Source organism: Nansenia antarctica, assembly GCF_963989245.1.
Source record: "Nansenia antarctica genome assembly, chromosome: 16".
Lineage (NCBI taxonomy): Eukaryota > Metazoa > Chordata > Actinopteri > Argentiniformes > Microstomatidae > Nansenia > Nansenia antarctica.
The window spans coordinates 27,330,815-27,349,630 of NC_137686.1; the positions used below are offsets into that span (position 1 = coordinate 27,330,815).

The following is an 18,816-nucleotide window of genomic DNA, read 5'->3' on the forward strand; positions in this document are numbered from 1 at the left end:
CGGGTCCAAACCAGAAATTCTCCGCACCAGAATACCAGTGTACTACAGCGGTAGAATGACAGTTTAATCGTTTTTTAGACTCTGATCTATTCATACAACAAGGGACACAGCAGCACTTTCCCGTTTTCCCCATATTGTCAGGGTATTTGAGCCTCGGAAAAGCGCTATATAAATATAATAAATTATTATTATTATTATGCGGCATTTCGAAAACAGCGCCTCAGACAACTTTGGACCCGGAAACACGTCACGACTTAACAACCGAATAGGGGCTTCCCTACCATAGCCTAGTAGTCAACAACACCTTTCTAAACAGTTTATTTCTACTCTAGCTAGTCTACTTTCTACTTAAGTTTAAAAGACTTAAAAGAGTTTCAGTCTTTTAGAAGCGTGATCCCATCAAAAGGGACAGGAAACATTAGAAATATTTTGATTTAGGAACTAGCTTGATAATGATAATAATGGTCATAGTTAGGGATGCACGATATGCATTTTTTCCAACCGATACCGATAACCGATGTTTACCCGCTTCTCGTCGCCGATAACCGATATGAGAACAGATATAATTTCACAGGCTCTATATATTATCGGCTCTATATCGGCTAAAATGTAATAAAACCGATAAATATTTAATAACATTAATTTCCCAATATCGGGCCGATAATATCGTGCATCCCTAGTCATAGTAGTCATTTTGTTTGTTGTTTGTTGCCGTCTTTCCTGAAAGCCAACGACACTTGATAGGAAAAAGACAAAAAGTTGTTGCCAAGACAACACGTAGCTACAAACATAGAGATGAATGATAATGCGCTGTTAGCGTTGATTAGCGTCATGTCTTCGCCTCAGAGCGACATCCGGAAACTAGTGAGCGGCTAGTCTGGCTAGTAGGCTAGTAGTGACAGTTTGTTGCCATGGCAACACCCGTTCGTTTGCACCTGTGGTCACCTCTGTCCCTTCTCCGTCTCCCCACGTTGTTTTCAGAGAGACGTTCCCCTTCCAGACCTTCTCCTCCTCCGTGTCAGACCATGGGGCAGAGTAAGTCTGCGTCCAATCTCGCGGCGAGTCTGTGATGTCTGTGGCCCAGACAGACAGACGGCCAGATAGACTCAGGACGGCCGCACGGCGGTCAGACTGTCAGAGAGGGAAGGCTTCCCAGCCCCCCCCCCAGAGCTGCTTTCTTTGTTTCTATCGTAGATGATGATAAGGATGTTTGGTTTTAAAGATACCGATGCCGTCATAGGAAAACAATCTCTGTCCCGTGAGTTGTACTCCGAGTGTCTTGGTGTTGTTGTTGTTGTTGCGATAACGCATCGGAAATCACAACTAGCGAAGCATGTATCTGAGGTGGTGTAAGTATTGTGTGATCAGTTATTTTATCTGTTAACTTTCTTGTACATACCAACAGTGTTTTCTTTTACACTGTTATGTAATGTTGGCAGTGTGTCCAAGAAAGTAAGTAAGTAAGGCAATCAGTAACTCTGCAAACTCACGTTCTGTTGTCTTAGCAACAGGGTCAGGCCAGAACCGCTCCCTAGTATTTGAGCAGCTGGACTACTAAATCCTTGTCAACACATAGACCCACACACACAATCAATAGGACAGCGCGCTCCCAAATGATAAGAGCTCGGAGATTTATTGTGACTTGCACGATTCACGGAAAAAAGTTATGTTTCTGTCGTGTCGTGTCCTAGCATGAACCGAGAGATTAGCATCAGGGGAAAAAGAGAAAAACGGAAAAACATTGAATTCTTGGCACACACACACTCTTGTTACCGGTCAGTTGATATATGAGCACCATACCCATGCTATTTGTTTTTATCCCCCTCCCCCTCCCCCTTCCCCCATCCCCCGTACATATCCCCCCCTTCCCCCTACTCCCTCCCCCTTCCGCCGGGCCCCACTTTGCTTGGCCCCGCCCCCCTTCATTTCCCTTCCCTTCCCTTCCCCTTCCCCTTCCCTTCCATCAGTCTGGGAGATGAGGATGAGGAGGATGACGAGGATCTGCCGCCGGAGGTGAAGGTGGAGCGGGAGAAAGAACGACGGGTGGCGAATAACGCCCGCGAGCGTCTGCGCGTGCGGGACATCAACGAGGCGTTTAAGGAGCTGGGGCGCATGTGTCAGCTCCACCTGAGCAACGAGAAACCCCAGACCAAGCTGCTCATACTGCACCAGGCCGTAAACGTAATACTCAACCTGGAGCAGCAAGTCAGAGGTCAGTGGGCGGCCCGGGGTCAGAGGTCAGGGAAGGAGTAGAGGCCACGTTCCAATTCTTATAACGCTTCTTATACTAATTCTTACATGGCTTACGTACTACTTTTTCCTTGTCCTCTCGTCTCCTTTCCCTCAGCTTGAAGGGCTCGGGCCATGTTCTACATAGTCTTAAAGGTTATAAGTTTCCTCGAAGCGTCCTAACTTCCCTTTGTCGCCACTGATTAAACCGGTAAAACAAAACAAAAAAAAAAAACGGAAAACGGGTTTACCAGGTGTTTTAGTTATAGGTTATAAGCCGGTAAAACCCCTCCCCCGCTCTCCGTTTTTTTTGAAAAACCCAAAATGGCTCAGAACCGTGTTTATGGACCGGGCCAGGTCAGTGGTCACCGAGGGGAGACGAAGGCGGGGACAGGGGGCCCGTTAAGACTATTGGAGGTGACACAAGCCCACAGCACTACTACTAAAGAATTTTTTTTGTTGCACGTTTTTTTACTGGTTTACTTTTATCAACCAAAACAACACCCCCCACACCCCCACCCCCCCACCAAAACAAGGTATGTCTGATCTGGTCAGTTGACGATAGAAGGAAAGAAGGGGACAAGGAGAGGGAGGTGGGAAGTGGCCCATTCCCTTGGTTCACTCTGTAACGGCTCTGCTGCTGCTTCCAACGCAGCCGCACATGCAGCACAGCGGTGGTGCCGCCAGGCGCCTAACCCTGCTGCATTGCATGCATGTGTGGCCTGCTCTAACACCACGGGCTGCGCTGTCTGTCGCCACTGTTGACGATGCTTCCATGTTGACTCTGCCTCGTCCTTGACCTATATTAACATTGCATCTTTTTATTTTTTATTTATTTTTTATTTCCTTTTTGTTTGTTCGTTTGCTTCTTTACCACTCTCTCGTCTCATCACTATGCTTGTCCTGAGGCCTTTTTTTTTTTTAGCAGCACAGCAACACAACCCCAATTGTTGATGCGAGATATTATGATTATTATTATTATTATTACTACCACCCAGGACTTACTTTTGTGAGCTTTTTTATAGTGTTATTGACATTTTTAAATGGATTTAAGTGAGGCAGACTTTAGACAGAAACTTTTCTGTTTGTGGCATTTACCTACTCAATTAGTTTGGCTACAGAAGGCTACATTTTGAAACGGCCATACTTCAGTTCACAGATCCATTTACCTGGCTAGACGTACTGCCCCCCCCGCCCCCCTGTGCTCTGCCTGTTGATTGGCTATACAGGTGGAGATACAGGTTTTGATTGCACAAGAGGGGCTGTCTGTTCTCTCCCCCCCACCCCCGTGTATTAACACACCCTCCACTTCCTTATTGCAGTGTCTGTGTTGCATGTCCTGACGTGTCAATTGTTAACTTTTATTTTTATTTTTTTTTACCAATTTTTCATTTCTGTTCGAAGTCATCACCCATTCCTCCTCTCTATCCATCTTCTTCTTCTTCATCCCTCTCTTTCCATCTCTCCTCCTCCTCCTCCTCCTCCTCTCCCTCTTGGTTGTTGTTTACTTTTGCAGATGGCAGCAGTGACCTGAGCTTCTTGTCATACAGATAAATACATCTGACATCTCTGATGTATTTACCCTGAGGCTTCCCCACCTCTCTCCCCCCCCCCCCTGGCTTCCCTCTCAGTGGCCTTGTGTCTGGGCTCTGTCTGGCAGAGGGGGTGACGCTCTCTTCCTCTCTCCCTCCCCCTCGTTCTTCTCTCCTCCTCCTCTGACAGTCCCCAGGCCTCCCTATCCCTTCAGACTTCCTGGACCTCAATGATTAGGACAAAAAACTGACTAGAGACTATCAGGAGTTTAAATGAGACTGTTTGTCTGGGCTCTCTCTCTCTCTCTCCGATTCCAATTGGAAACGTTTTTTGGTCTTAGTGTCAACACACCCACACACACACCACCCACACACCCACACGTCATGCGTCCAACCGATTTAATTGAGCAAAAAATAACTCAAAAGTTGTCGAGTTTTAGTCTGCCAAACAAGGGCAGAAGCTGGTTTTTATGGCCCGATCTGTTTGGTTTCTGCGTTAGCAATCATCGGTTTTTTATGTGATTTTCTTTTTAAATAGTTCATCGTGTTCAATGGGACGAACATCACGTTTTTACAACACCACAAAGACAACACCACAAAAACAAAAAACTATGCGTCTCAAACCGCTCCGCTCTCTCCCACAACATAGCGCTTCTCCCAACGGGACCGTTCCTCCGTCATCCTCCTCCTCACTGCAACGCATTCTGTCCATCCGGACTCCTTCCTGCAAGCCCCCCAATGCCCATATATGGCTCTAAATAAACCGGTGATGTCATTGTCAGCCAATCGGGAAGCAAGAGTGCTGTTAGCTTCGAGCCCGAGCCAGGTCTTAGTCCGAGCTCCTGGGGAGAAGCTGCCCCCTAAGTTCTGGTCAAAGAGTCAAGAGTTTTTCCTATTACCGTAAACTCTTATCTATGTGAGACAAAAAAAAGGATGGCCCCTGTCCCCGCTCTTCTTAACACTTAACACCAAGCCAACAAACAAACAAACAAACAGCATTCAGGGGGCAGCTTCAAACTCACACACACACCGCCGGAGCGTCTCACGGGTAAGACGAGGTGTTAAGACAAGAGAGAGATAAGGTTTGCGGAGAACCAGGTGTGTTAACTTCCCCCCCACCCCCCACCCCACCCTCCTCACCCCCAATTCCCTCCCTCTCCCCCCACTTGGCAGCAGTTGCAGTGTTGCCTCGGTGACGGATGAGAACCTGACCGCCGAGGAGAAGGAGCAGAGGGAGCGTGAGCGACGCAGTGCCAACAATGTTAGGGAGAGGGTGCGCGTGCGGGACATTAACGAAGCCTTCCGGGACTTAGGTCGGATGGTCCAGGTCCACGTTCGGAGCGACAAGGCCCAGACCAAACTCATCATCCTGCAGCAGGCTGTCGAGGTTATAATGGGCCTGGAGAAGCAGGTTCGAGGTAGGTCGAGGTGCCTAACACAAGGCTAGGGAAAAGGGAAAAGGCAGGCCTTCCTTATCGCCCTGCTCCTCCTGCTAAGCCCCTCCATCCTTACCTACCTACCTAATCCACGCTAGGAGACGACCAGCCAGCTCCTTACCTACCACTCTCTTACTAAGCCCCCCCCCCTGACTTACTACAGCCGACAGGCTGAACCAAAACCCAACCACTCCAACACTCCACACAAACAACCAATGGGAGAGACTTTCCCCCATATCTTATCCACACTTGGCACTCTCACCCACCTGTCCTCTCTTACCTGCACTAGTCTTGCCCCCTCCTCTCTCTCTCCTCGCCCTACTTTCTCCTCCTCTTTTTCCTCTCGGAGAGAAAGAAAAGAAGGGAGAGCCAAAAAAGAAATGAAACGGGTGGATGGAGAAGGGAAGGAGGAGGGGGCCTGCAAAATTCCTCTGCCAAATTCTTGGGGATCTCACCTCTGCTGCCATCTGTCGTTTCTCTCTGTGTCCTACTGTCTTTCTCCAGTCTCTCTCCTGTCTGTCTTCTGTCCCCCACATCTGTTGGTCGACCTCTCTGTCTTTAGTTTGTTCCTGCTGCGTTAACGCCTCAGCCATAACATCCCTGTCGCCTTGACAACGTCTTGTTTACCGCTTCTGAACTGACAGCCCCTCTCAGAGTGGCAGTTACAACTGCCATTTGAAACTGTTTTTTTATTTTATTTTGTGGCAGTTAACAACTGTCATGTGAAAAAAAAAAATACTCTTTTAATTAATTTATTTTCTGGAGTTCTTTTTAGTTTCTGCCCCTCTGTGAACCCACCGTATTGCCACCAATCCATGATTTACCCAACCCTAGCCCCCCAAAACAGATAAACTAGTGTAAACAAGAGAGCCTCTTTTATCCTCTATATGTGTGTCGTCTGACCCGTGTGTGTCCTCTCCACCAAAGAGCGTAACCTGAACCCCAAGGCCGCCTGCCTGAAGAGACGAGAGGAGGAGAAGGTCTCGGGGGTGGACCCCCAGATGCAGCTCGGCGGCGGGCACCCTGGCCTGGGAGGTGATGGACACAACTCTGTGAGCCATATGTAACGCCCCAGGTTAGTCCGCTGCAGAGGTGTGGAGGCACCAGCGCCTCCCCAATTGTATCATGCTAAACATGACCCCCGTTTTTACACCTTGCATTGACGTGCTGTCCTGCTGCGATCGGATCACGTGCGATCGAATAAAAACATTCGGATTTGGACATTTACGTCTTACGTTAACATCGCTGTTCATCTGACTTCTTCATCGTCGAGGTGCGTTGTGATCGAATGTTTGTTCGTTTGTTTGTCCCCCCCTCTTGCGGTTCGCCGTCACGCGTCTGAAACAGTGTTTGAACAGAATGTGGTTAACAACAACCTCTTGTCTGGATTCAGTTCACACGATGAGAGCATGACCCCCTCTGGAGGTGGTTTCACAGATGGATCACAATGTATGTTTTCTCCCATGTACACCCGTCTGTTCACGTGGACACAATCAGGGTGCAGGACAGTATCTGGACAAAGGACGCACGTAAATGCAAGGTGTAAACGAGGTCAATGTCAACGGAAAATCTTGACGGGGGTTAAATTGCGACCACTCTTGAGTTGCCGGTCTTGCTGTGTGATGTGTGATGTATTATTATTACTATTATTATTATTATGCAGCAGGGTTCGACTTTAATGCCGTTTTACTTGTCCGGAGCAAGTAAAACCTTCGCCGGGTTTGTTTGCGCGAGCACGACGACGCTGCTAGATCCCGGATATTTTTACCTGTGTGCAGGAAGAACAACAGGCGAGAGACTAAACTAGATGACCGTGAGTGAAGATATTATCAAAGCGTACGGGTGATCGACAGGAGAGTACGCTTTGATAATATCTTCACTCCACGATCATCTAGTCTGGTCTGGCGCCTGCGCCGTCTGTTGTTCTTCCTGCACACAGGTCCAAATATCCGGGATCCAGCCGCGTCGCCGTGCTCGCGCAAACAAACCCGGCGAAAGTTTTACTTGCTCCGGACAAGTAAAACTGTGTTAATGTGGAACCCTGTGCAGAGTGATGTATGTGGAACAGCATTAAGTAACGATCTGTGTCTCTCTCTTCCAGCTTCAGATCCTGTTGATTGTAAAGCCCTTAGAGGACGTGGCCTTAAATCTCTGCTCATGCATCTCAGTGCGTCAATCCACAAGTGCTATACATCCTAGCATGTATGGAGAAGCACATTCTCACACACACACACACACACACTGACACACACACAGCTCATAACTGACACAAACCAGTGGCCACATTCCTGACCATGAATATCTAGCAACAACACACACACACAAACACACACACACACACTCAGTTTTTTGAAGAAATCGTTACACAAGTCAAGTAGAGAGACGCTGAACTCTTGAGGAGAACACTGGTTCAACAGACAGAGGAAATTTAAACACATCGATTTTCTGCCTAATGGTCATGTTTTTGTAAGACATTTTAAAGAAGTTTGCTTTACATGTTGGGAGCAAAATTTGTTTGGATCAAATAGTATTTTTGGATCAATTTGCTCATGTGAGCACAACAAGGATTCTCGTGTCCTTCGATAGTTATTTGCCATTCCCACCTGAAAAGGTCTTACTTTCATTACAAGGAAAAAAAAAGAGGTGACATCAGAAGTTTAATCTTATGTGCCTGATGCACGTTGCATAACGCTAAAGGCTTAGGCGACTTAGAATCGTCATCATTATCATCCATCATCATCGTCGTCGTCATCATCGTCGTTATCATACTTTTTAAGTTGTTGTTGTTTTTTTTCTTCAAAATGGTGGAAAAGTACTAGAGGTGGAGGTGTCCAGCCCCCACTCCACACCAACCACATCAGCATTGACAAGACTGGACATCCATTGGAGGAGGAGGGACATTTTTTTACTGATACTGCAGGCTGAAAGTGCTGTTATATAGCATGGTGGTAATAGAAAATCCTAGCGAAGTTCCTTTTGGGCCGTGTAGCTTTGCTGATGCCTGGCTGGGAGGAGGAGGAGGAGGAGGGCCATCCCTGACACAGGCCCACCCCGAAGGAAGGAGGAGGAGAGTGTATGTGATGGATGTTCTTCGTATGATCCATGGATCCTACACAAGCCTTCCATTTTGTTTTTCTCCCCCACCCCCCACTCCCCTCCTCTGCCTCCGCTCATGTCACTGCCGTGGGTGTGGGAGTGGGAAACGACTGCCAAGGAGGATGATGTCGTCATCGCATCGCCGACACGCAAACACTCTCTCTTGTTCTCCTGCTATTCCACGACGAACGGAAAACGAAAAAAAATCACAACATGGGTCATCTCAACTTTTTGTTTGTTTTTTTTATAAATGGGGGAGATCGGACTGAAGCATGCAGGAAAGTGCGTGTGCGCTCTGAACCAGAGTGAGCCTCTCCCGCCCCCCTACCCTCTCCCCTCCCCCCTCCCTCTGCCCACATCTTCCCTCCCTACCCCCCCCACCCCACCCCGGCCCCGTTCCCCTGGGCTCCGCATCATCTTCATGTGGCCCTGTGGACAACATGGGTCAGTATCTTCCTCAGCCCTGAACTCAGCCAGCCCTCCTGCCCTCATCGCAGCCTCCCACCCTCCCTCTGTAGGAGAGAGGAGAGCTGCCAAGTCAGCAAGGCAACCTAATGTCCAAGGTCATGCATACAAAAAAAAAAGACTTTTATGTAAGACGGAAGGCAATCGTTGTTGTTTTTGTTTGTTTTTTTGTTGTAGACAAAAGTTTTAGTTGGAAAGAGTTAAGGAAGAAATGGTGTAGTCACGGCAGGATTGATTTTTTGCGGAGTGGATCACAGTGTCATGGATATAACTTCCATTGAATGCATTCAACTGCCATCGACCGACATTTTTTGTTGTTGTTCTTGTTGTTCCCCTGTGTTACAGGAAACATTGGGTGTTTTTTTTCTGAACAATTACAAAGCCCTGTTTGTAAGGATCCACCTTTTTTGTAGAAGTGATTTATTATTGTGTTCTTTTTTTAATTTTATTTTTTACTTTGTAAGATAGCTGTGAGTTTTTACTTTTTTGGATTGCTTTTTTTTTTTTTTTTTTCTCTCTCTTTGTTTACATTGTTTAAATGTAAGACAACTCTCATTTTAGATGCCAGGAACAAACTGATTTGTGTGTGTCTCTTTTACATTGGGGAAAAGCATGAAGTGCCAGTCGCTATGGAGTAGAATAATGCTCACTTATCTGGCTGTTAACATTTTTCTGAAAGTATGGGGTCATTTCTGAGAAATTCTGTTTCAGGAAAAAACTTGCAAAAAGTCTGTATAAAGCATTTATACTAGTTTATATACCCATAGCTACTTCATATTCACTGTCAAACGAGAATTCGAATGTTGTAGTATTGGCCAACTTCATCCACAAACAAACATCCATATGTACAACCTGAGACACTTGATATGGTTCGAGAAGAGTAACAGTGTTGAGAATACAGACACAATGAAGACTTTTTCTTCAGCTAGCGTTTAAATACAAGTTTCCTTTGAATAAAAACAGTTCCCTCTCTCGGCTCTCCTGATGACACATTGGTGGTATAGGTCCTCCAACGTTAAAAAAACATTTTTTTTGAATGTCAACTGTCAACACAAACAGTAAGAGATGCGTGGCACATGAATCAATAGGGTGGTCTTACCTTGGTTGCCGTGGTTACCTGCCAGTGCTACTGGACACTAGCTGTGTTGTCATGGAAAGTCACTGCATTTGTAGCTCGACAAGACAACCTTCACACAGATATACAAGATTGACATGGTAGGGAGAGTTGGGGCAATGTCTCATCAGTTTATCTTTCCCCTCTGCCTCTCAGTCTAGTCTGTCAACTTGGTTTTTCACTGAGACTCGATACCATACGACTTCGGTGTGAACCATTGATGCATTGAAAGTACATGTATAGAAACAGGTATGATTTTTTTCAATGTGGAAGTGAATACCATGTCCATTCTTTGTATTCTTTATTTGCAGCATTCTGAACTATGTTTTTTTCTACTTGAATAGGTTGGAAAAACATTTATTTCAGCTGAAGTTGACATGGTCTGACATACAATACGAGACCAGCAGCGTTATGCTTTTGTTGTCAACTCAACAGTATTTCTCCCCCCTTGCAAACTGATGCTATGTGTAGCAGTATTTTATTGACATCTTTCAAGTCTTTCCCTTATTCTGTCACAATTGCCATCCCTTGCGTACAACAATTTGAAGCCAAGCATTCATATTATTATTGGTATTCCACCCCCAACCGTCTGTCTGAGGTCATGTATTGTATTGATTTATATCTCTCGTTAATGGAGGTCTGAAAACTGAATATCATCGTTGTTCATTCTGTGTTCATTTGCGTTCATCTTAACTGAAGAGAATGTTGAGAACAGTGTCCTTGGGACTACCCTTGTCAAAACGCACAACTAGTATTTTGCCAGGGTTGTCACCATGGTTCATCCCCTCTATAAACCCCCCCTCCCCCCTCCCCCCTCCCCTTCAACAGACACAGCTCCAGAACCCACTGTCTCTCTCTTACATTGGGGACAGAATCCATGTATGTCCTCAAAGTGCCTCCAGTTTCCTATTTTTTATATATAAAGTAGATATTGAGAACTGTCGTGTATATAACAGTAATGTAGCAATAAATGTGCCATTTTTAATAACAGAAAATATACCTTTTTTCAATGTCTGTCTTTTTGAGCTTGTATACCTAAATGAAAAAAAAAATACATTGTAATAAAGGGTTGAAAACATTTGTAGTTTGTTGTTGTTGGTTTTTGTTAGTAGTTTGTTGGTGTGGGAGAGAGAATCACTGTTTTATACTGTGATACTCAAAACATACACCTCAGTTCCACACTAAGATATTGTATAGTTAAGCCAATGTATGTCTTTGTATAGCCTATGCCTCAGGTGAACAAAAATGTAGCCATGTCAGGGACGAGATGGAATCACAGCACCAGGGCACTGATGCGAGAGGTACGTGCGCTGATATGAGAGGTACGTGGCGTCGGCTACAGACAATGACGGATTAGAAGAGAGGATCTGACCGTGCGCACTGATGCGTCGCCTCCCGACGAGCTCAACCGCTTATAGGCTCAGTTTGAGGGAAGCTACAAGGAGCTCTCCTCAGAGGCTCCTGCTACCCTGAGGATAGTGTGCTGTTCCTCTCCTCATCATCCCTCTGTTCCTCTCCATCACCATCCCTCTGTTCCTCTCCATCATCATCCCTCTGTTCCTCTCCTCATCCCTCTGTTCCTCTCATCTTCCCTCTGTTTCTCCTCATCCCTCTGTTTCTCTCCTCATCATCCCTCCTCTCCTCATCATCCCTCTGTTCCTCTCCTCATCCCTCTGTTCCTCTCCATCATCCCTCTGTTCCTCTCCATCTTCATCCCTCTGTTCCTCTCCATCATCATCCCTCTGTTGCTCTCCTCTTCCTCATCATCTTCCCTCTGTTTCTCTCCTCCTCATCATCTCTCTGTTCTTCCTCATCACTGTTTCTCTCTTCCTCCCCCTCATCCCTCTGTTTCTCTCTTCTTCCTCCTCATCCCTCTGTTCCTCTCCTTCTCTTCATCATCCCTCTGTTCCTCTCATCCCAAGAACAGCATCCCTGGCTGCGTCGTCAGAGCGTGTGCTGACAGATCAGTGTCTTAACAGACATACTCAACCTCTCCCTGTACCAGTCCGCTAATCCCCAACGGTTTTAAGGTGACCACGATCATTCCAGTTCCCAAAATGACCCAAGGTCATCTGCCATCGGCCTGTTGCACTCACTTCTGTCATCGTGAAGTGCTTTTTGAGAGGCTGGTTAAGACCCACACCAAATCCACACTTACCTGCCACACTGGACCCACTTCAATTTACATACTGCCCCCCATAGAGCCATTGCCTTCACCCTACACACTGCTACACCTATCCCACCTGGATAAGAGAGACACCTACGTGAGAATGCTGTTCATTGACTCAACAGTTCAGCATTCAACACCAGTTGAATCCCCTCCAAGCACAGGGACCTGGGTCTTAACACTGTCAGTCAGACCCCCAGGTGGTGAGGGTAGGCAGTATCTCCTCCTCCACTCTGCTCTCAACACAGGGGGGGCCCCCCAGGGCTGCATGCTCAGTCCCCTGCTGTTCTCCCTCTTCACCCACGACTGCTGTGGCCACCCCGTTAATCAGGTTTGCCGATAACACCACTGTGGTTGGCCTGATGAGAGCCTGACAAGGTGAGCATACAGGACAGAGGTAAGAGTCCTGGCAGACCGGTGCCCTGGGCCATAATCTCTCCCTCAACCATCACCAAAAACCAAGGAGCTACCGTAATCGTGGACTTCAGGAAGAAGCGTGTGGGGGGGGGGGGTCCATATCTGGTACGGCAGCTGCACTGGCCTTGACCATATAAGGCTCTGCAGAGGGGGGTGAAAACGGCCCAGTTCTCTTGGTTACCGTCTGGCGAACGGTACCAGTCCTGGGACCGCTTCTACCCGCAGGCCACAACTGACACTACCTCAGGCCCACAACTGACACTACCTCAGGCCACCCAACCCCTGATCGACTGACACTACCTCAGACCCACAACTGACACGACCTCAGACTCATAACTGACTCTACCTCAGGCCCATACATATGTCATACTACTGTTGTTTACAACGTTTGCAGGAAAAGTGCTAAACAAATAAAAGTTATTATTATTATTATTATTGCTACTCACTCCACTATTGTTGTTGTGTTTCTGCTGCTTAATACTTCTGCTATCTTATGTTATTTATTATTATTATTATTATTATTATTATTATTATTACTGTTAGCACTGTTGAGCTAGCTTGCCCAAAGCATTCCATTGCACTACGGCTGTATTCTGTGTATATAACATATAATAATAATATAATATAATAACTTTATTTGTATAGCGCTTTTCCTGCAAACGTTGCAGCTCAAAGTGCTTTAATCATTATATAATCATCATTTAATTATTTAGTCATTTAAAGGCAATATTTAAAAAATGGGTTTTTAGTCTTGACTTGAACATATGTGCTGAGGTTGCATCCCTAATGTAAACTGGCAGTGCATTCCACAATCTGGGTGCATAAAATGAGAATGCAGCCTCACCAAATCTCTTCTTTTGTACATGTGGTACACAGAGGAAACCAGTGTCAGAAGACCTGAGAGCTCTATTGGGCTGATATGCTAGCAAAAGGTCTTTCAAATATTCTGGTGCTGTGCCAGTGAGAGCTTTATAAACAAGCAGATATATACATATACAAGTTGATTTGATTTGATTGAGATTGTCAGAGTGACCAATTGAAAATGTACAATCCTTGTAGCTTTCAGCAGTCAAATCAGGACACAAGAAAATTGTAGAATAGGCCTTTGAAACGGTGGTCAGTAGTCCTTGACAAATTTTTCCTTTGGTTTATAACCAATTATATGAGAGCTAAATCTGAAGTACTTAATCAAATTAAATTTGATTAGTTTTAACTTTGATATAAGTTTAAGTATGGTACCATTGGTATGATACGTGATGTGTACCATACCATTGGTTAAAACTAATACAATTTAATTTGATTATCTACTTAGGATTTAGTCAAACTATTTTTGGTTTGTTTTATAACCCCCACTCTCCTCTGATTGATGATACGTTTGTGAACTCTCTGAATGGGTCTCGAAGGACTCTTACTGTGTTTACTTTAGGCCAGGACTTTTAATTGTGACACATTTACTGTGTGAACTTTAGGCCAGGACTTTTAATTTAATGTGTGAACTTTAGGCCAGGACTTTTAACTTACTGTGTGAACTTTAGGTCAGGACTTTTAATTTACTGTGTGAACTTTAGGTCAGGACTTTTAACTTACTGTGTGAACTTTAGGCCAGGACTTTTAACTTACTGTGTGAACTTTAGGTCAGGACTTTTAATTTACTGTGTGAACTTTAGGTCAGGACTTTTAATTTACTGTGTGAACTTTAGGCCAGGACTTTTAATTTACTGTGTGAACTTTAGGCCAGGACTTTTAATTTCACTACATTCTAAAACACCCGGAAGCACTTCGTTGCTCTGCCTGCCACGCATGCGCAGTCAGTTCTCATAGGCAAAGCAAAGCGCTGGGCTGTTCAACGTTGTCTTCAAAATGATTACCAAACTGGTCGGTGCTAAATACGTGTCCATCCTCAAAACATGGTAAACGGGCTTGTGTGTAAATGTGTGGTTTTCTTATTGATGTCTATGTGAGAAAGATATGCATTTATAATAGCTGTATTCTGACGTGTCCTTGCTTGTGTTAGCGGGTTAGCTTAGCTGAGGTCATTCTAGGGGAGTCTGTCAGAATCAGAGAGCATACAAGTGTAACCCATGGTTAAAACTACAATACCCAGCAGCAACTGGTTACCTAGTTCCCATGGGTTACTACAAGGTAATAAACCTCATCTCACATTTAGTCATTTAATTATCAGACTTCTACGACTGGAACCTACATAGAATGATGGTTTTGCAAGCATTAATGTATTATATTATGTACAGGCCAAAAGTTTGGACACACCTTTTCATTCAATGCGTTTCCTTTATTTTTATGACTATTTGGTACATTGTAGATTCTCACTGAAGGCATCAAAACTATGAATGAACACATAGGAATTATGTATTTAACAATAAAGTGTGAAATAACTCTAAATATGTCTTATATTTTAGATTCCTCAAAGTAGCCACCCTTTGCTTTTTTGTTGTTAATAAAATATATAATAATAATATTAAATATAATATGTGTTAATAATAATATGTTATTATATATATATATATATATATATATATATATAATATTATTATTATATATTTTATTAACAACAATTTTATTTTATTTTATTAACAACAAAAAAGCAAAGGGTGGCTACTTTGAGGAATCTAAAATATAAGACATATTTAGAGTTATTTCACACTTTCACACAAGTACATCATTCCACATGTGTTCATTCATAGTTTTGATGCCTTCAGTGAGAATCTACAATGTAAATAGTCATGAAAATAAAGGAAACACATTGAATGAGAAGGTGTGTCCAAACTTTTGGCCTGTACTGTATGTATAACGATAAAACTGTATGTTTTTTGCCAGGATCCGAAAACGTCTGTTATGCTACTTAACTGTCAATGTTGCAGAGTGGCTGTTGTGTCTTTAACAGTGGCGGACTCAGGCTGTTTGAAGGACAGGGGGGGGGCGAAAAGAAAAAAAAGGCACCTACTGCACAACATGGGACCCCCCCATCAGTGCACATGGTCAAGTTTAGACCATTGGAAGGGCAGCCAACAGGGCACATCCTCTAATTTTGCCACTCAAAAGGGCACTTTAGTGCGACGTTTTTCAACTGTGGGGGGGCACATGGTCAAGTTTAGACCATTGGAGGGGCACCAATAGGGCACGTCCTCTCATTTTCTCCACTCAAAAGGGCACTTAAGAGAGACGTTTTTCAACCGTGGGGGCACCAGGAGGGGCGGTCGCCCCCCCTGCCCCCCCCCCCTCTGAGTCCGCCAGTGGTCTTTAACCTGGTTGTTTCAACCCCATATTCAATCTCTTTCATTGCAGGATTCCTACGGCGGCCTTGTGGGGGTCAGTCGGAGGTGTAATGCTGGTCCACGCCACAGACTGGCGGTTGTTCCTGGACTATGTCCCCTACATCAACGGCAAATTCGTTAAGGACGAGTAGGAAACAGTTAAGTAAGTCGTGTAGTTGAAGGCAAGGGGGGGGGACACACATTAACATTACGTTTTAAGGTTAAAGCACAACAGTGGTGTGTTAACAACACTTTTTTCGGGAGAGCTATTTTGGTCTTGTGTGCAGACCAGGGCAGGGATGTTTTGTCTCAAAGCAGCACCTCTACCGTTCTCATGATTTCATTGATTAGTAGTACTGGGCTGGAACAAAACGTCTGTACCGTGGGATTCTGGACCATAGAACCACCTGGGCGGAATCTCACGTGTGTCTTCCGTTGGTTCCCTGGGTTCTATATCGCCTCTTCTCCCTCCAAAAACAATGTGTTTTGAGAAGGAGGACAAGGGCATAGAAAGCTGGGGATCAAGTGAAGGCGTTTGAGATGCAGCCCAGGAGATGGAGAGTGACCACTGCTGCCTAACCACAGTGCCTAACCATCTTTACCACGTTTGACTGGGGTAGTTCGTGGTCTAACTAGTGGTCTAGTGGTGGTCTAGTGGATCGAGAGTTCGACTGGTGATCAGAAGGTTGTCAGTTCAAATCCCGCCTGAAACACCACCACAAGTGTGCCCTTGGGCTCTAAATTAGAGCTCTCTTAGCTTAGCTCACTTAGCTTAGCTCACTTAGCTGTAAATTACTCCAGGGGGAATCTCCCTGTAATTGTAAATCGCTTTGGATTAAAAGCGTCTGCTAAATTAAAAGAAAACTGTACATGAAAGTAATTCCAGAATGCCGCAGACTCTCAGTCAAGACTCTCGTCTAGGTGCCAGTCTGGTTGGTATGGCAACGATGTAGTGTTCTAGAACTCAGGAACGAACGGTGAGGTACACAGTTTAGACATCAGAAAAAGTATGAAACTTTCAAAAAATAAATGTTATGAAGCTGCAAAATTACAAATCTTGGGGTGGTGTCCCATCAATGTCGATAAAGGGAAATCCAGGCTTATTATTGATAACTCTCACGAGAGGTCGGATAATTCTCGCGAGACTTCAGGACCTGAAAGGAGTGCCTTTAACTGTCTTTTAACGGTCTTATAACTGTCTTTTAACTGTCTTAGAACTGTCTTTTAACTGTCTTTTGACTGTGTTTTAACTGTCTTTTAACTGTCTTAGAACTGTCTTAGAACTGTCTTTTAACTGTCTTTTAACTGTCTTTTAACTGTCTTTTAACTGTCTTAGCACTGTCTTAGAACTGTCTTTTAACGGTCTTATAACTGTCTTATAACTGTCTTTTAACTGTCTTTTAACTGTCTTTTAACTGTCTTTTAACTGTCTTTTAACTGTCTTAGCACTGTCTTAGAACTGTCTTTTAACGGTCTTATAACTGTCTTATAACTGTCTTTTAACTGTCTTTTAACTGTCTTTTAACTGTCTTTTAACTGTCTTTTAACTGTCTTAGCACTGTCTTAGAACTGTCTTTTAACGGTCTTATAACTGTCTTATAACTGTCTTTTAACTGTCTTTTAACTGTCTTAGAACTGTCTTAGCACTGTCTTAGAACTGTCTTTTAACGGTCTTATAACTGTCTTATAACTGTCTTTTAACTGTCTTTTAACTGTCTTTTAACTGTCTTTTAACTGTCTTTTAACTGTCTTAGAACTGTCTTAGAACTGTCTTAGAACTGTCTTAGAACTGTCTTAGAACTGTCTTAGAACTGTCTTAGAACTGTCTTATAACTGTGTTTGTCTAGGTGATTCTGGGCTGTTGGGGACGGCCTAACAGGGACAGCAGAGCAGGACCAGAGCTGCACCCGACACACCAGGACACCTCCACACCTCCACACCTCCACGCCATCAACCTTCTGAACCAACTGTGTTGTGCTTTTACTCTTTTTATGATGGAACGAACGGCTCAGCCAGGGAATGACATTGAGGACACACGGAAATGTATTACGGTGTTTGAGAAATGTATGTTTCTTTCACACACTGTTTTTATTTTTTATTTTAATGTTACTTGAAGCTCATATTCATTCATAACTCACTCATCATTCATCAACTTAATCAGTCACTGTATTTGAACGATGAATGTGTTTTACTGGTTATGAGGTTAAACTTGGTTATCCAGTGAGAGTCAGAAGAGAGGGATATATCTATAACGTGTGTAATTATAGTCAGTTTGGGTCCAAATACCTCCAACTAGAACAGTCATCATTCTCAGTCTATTTAATTTGCTTTTGCCTTGGGATGTTCACCCATAATGGTTTCCAAGTAGCTTGGGTACCAGTGTTTTTCTGCCTCGGCCAATGTCCTTTGTCTGGGCGATGTGCTGTTGTTTCATGCAGAAGTGTCTGGGCTGGCTTTCTTCTACCTCTTTGTCCAACTTATGAACGACCTTGATGGTTATTGTAATAAAAATCATTGTACAAATGGACTGACAGTGTTTTTTTTTTTTTTGCTCTGTATAAATGGTTAAACTTTTGTTAGAATACCTCCCAATAACTGCAAAGGAAAATGAAGAACTAGTGTTATGTGTTTATATGGTGTGGGGTGTTATTGACCCTGTTGTGTAAGTAGGTAATATATTGTGATGTTGTTGAGTGTCAAACATTCAAGCGATCAATATTGACTCACTCTGAAGTTAATTTATAGTGTGTCCTTTGTAAAAAAAAACAACTGTTTGAGTAAAGTTGTATTTCATTTTCAAGATGACCACAAAGTCAGTGTTTTAACTTGGAAACTTCAACACAAAAGGTCAAGATCAATAGATTTAACTGACATTTTGGAGAAGAAGAAAAAAAAAAACTATTGATCACATAAACATCCAAACGTGTCCATCAGACAGTGATCACCACAGTGATTATGCATGGGAACTAATTTATGTCATTGTGGTCCAACAACTAGCCGCGGATGGATCGCTGTCCACGTTATGTAACACTCCCTCGCCGCGGAGTGATCTGATGAGTGTCTAGACATGAGAAAGGTGCACAGCTGA

At 44.2% G+C, this 18,816-nt stretch overlaps 1 protein-coding gene across 1 annotated transcript in view; it reads left to right on the top strand.

The window, feature by feature from the left end:
- The window catches only part of tcf3a (transcription factor 3a), a 32,480-nt gene extending 25,005 nt beyond the window's left edge, over positions 1-7,475 (top strand). Inside the window, 4 exon segments of the mRNA XM_080546403.1 lie at positions 982-1,035; positions 4,935-5,179; positions 6,125-6,272; positions 7,299-7,475. Coding sequence (XP_080402529.1) covers positions 982-1,035; positions 4,935-5,179; positions 6,125-6,264 — 439 coding nt within the window. The 3' untranslated portion in view covers positions 6,265-6,272; positions 7,299-7,475.
- The last annotated feature ends 11,341 nt before the right edge of the window (positions 7,476-18,816 follow it).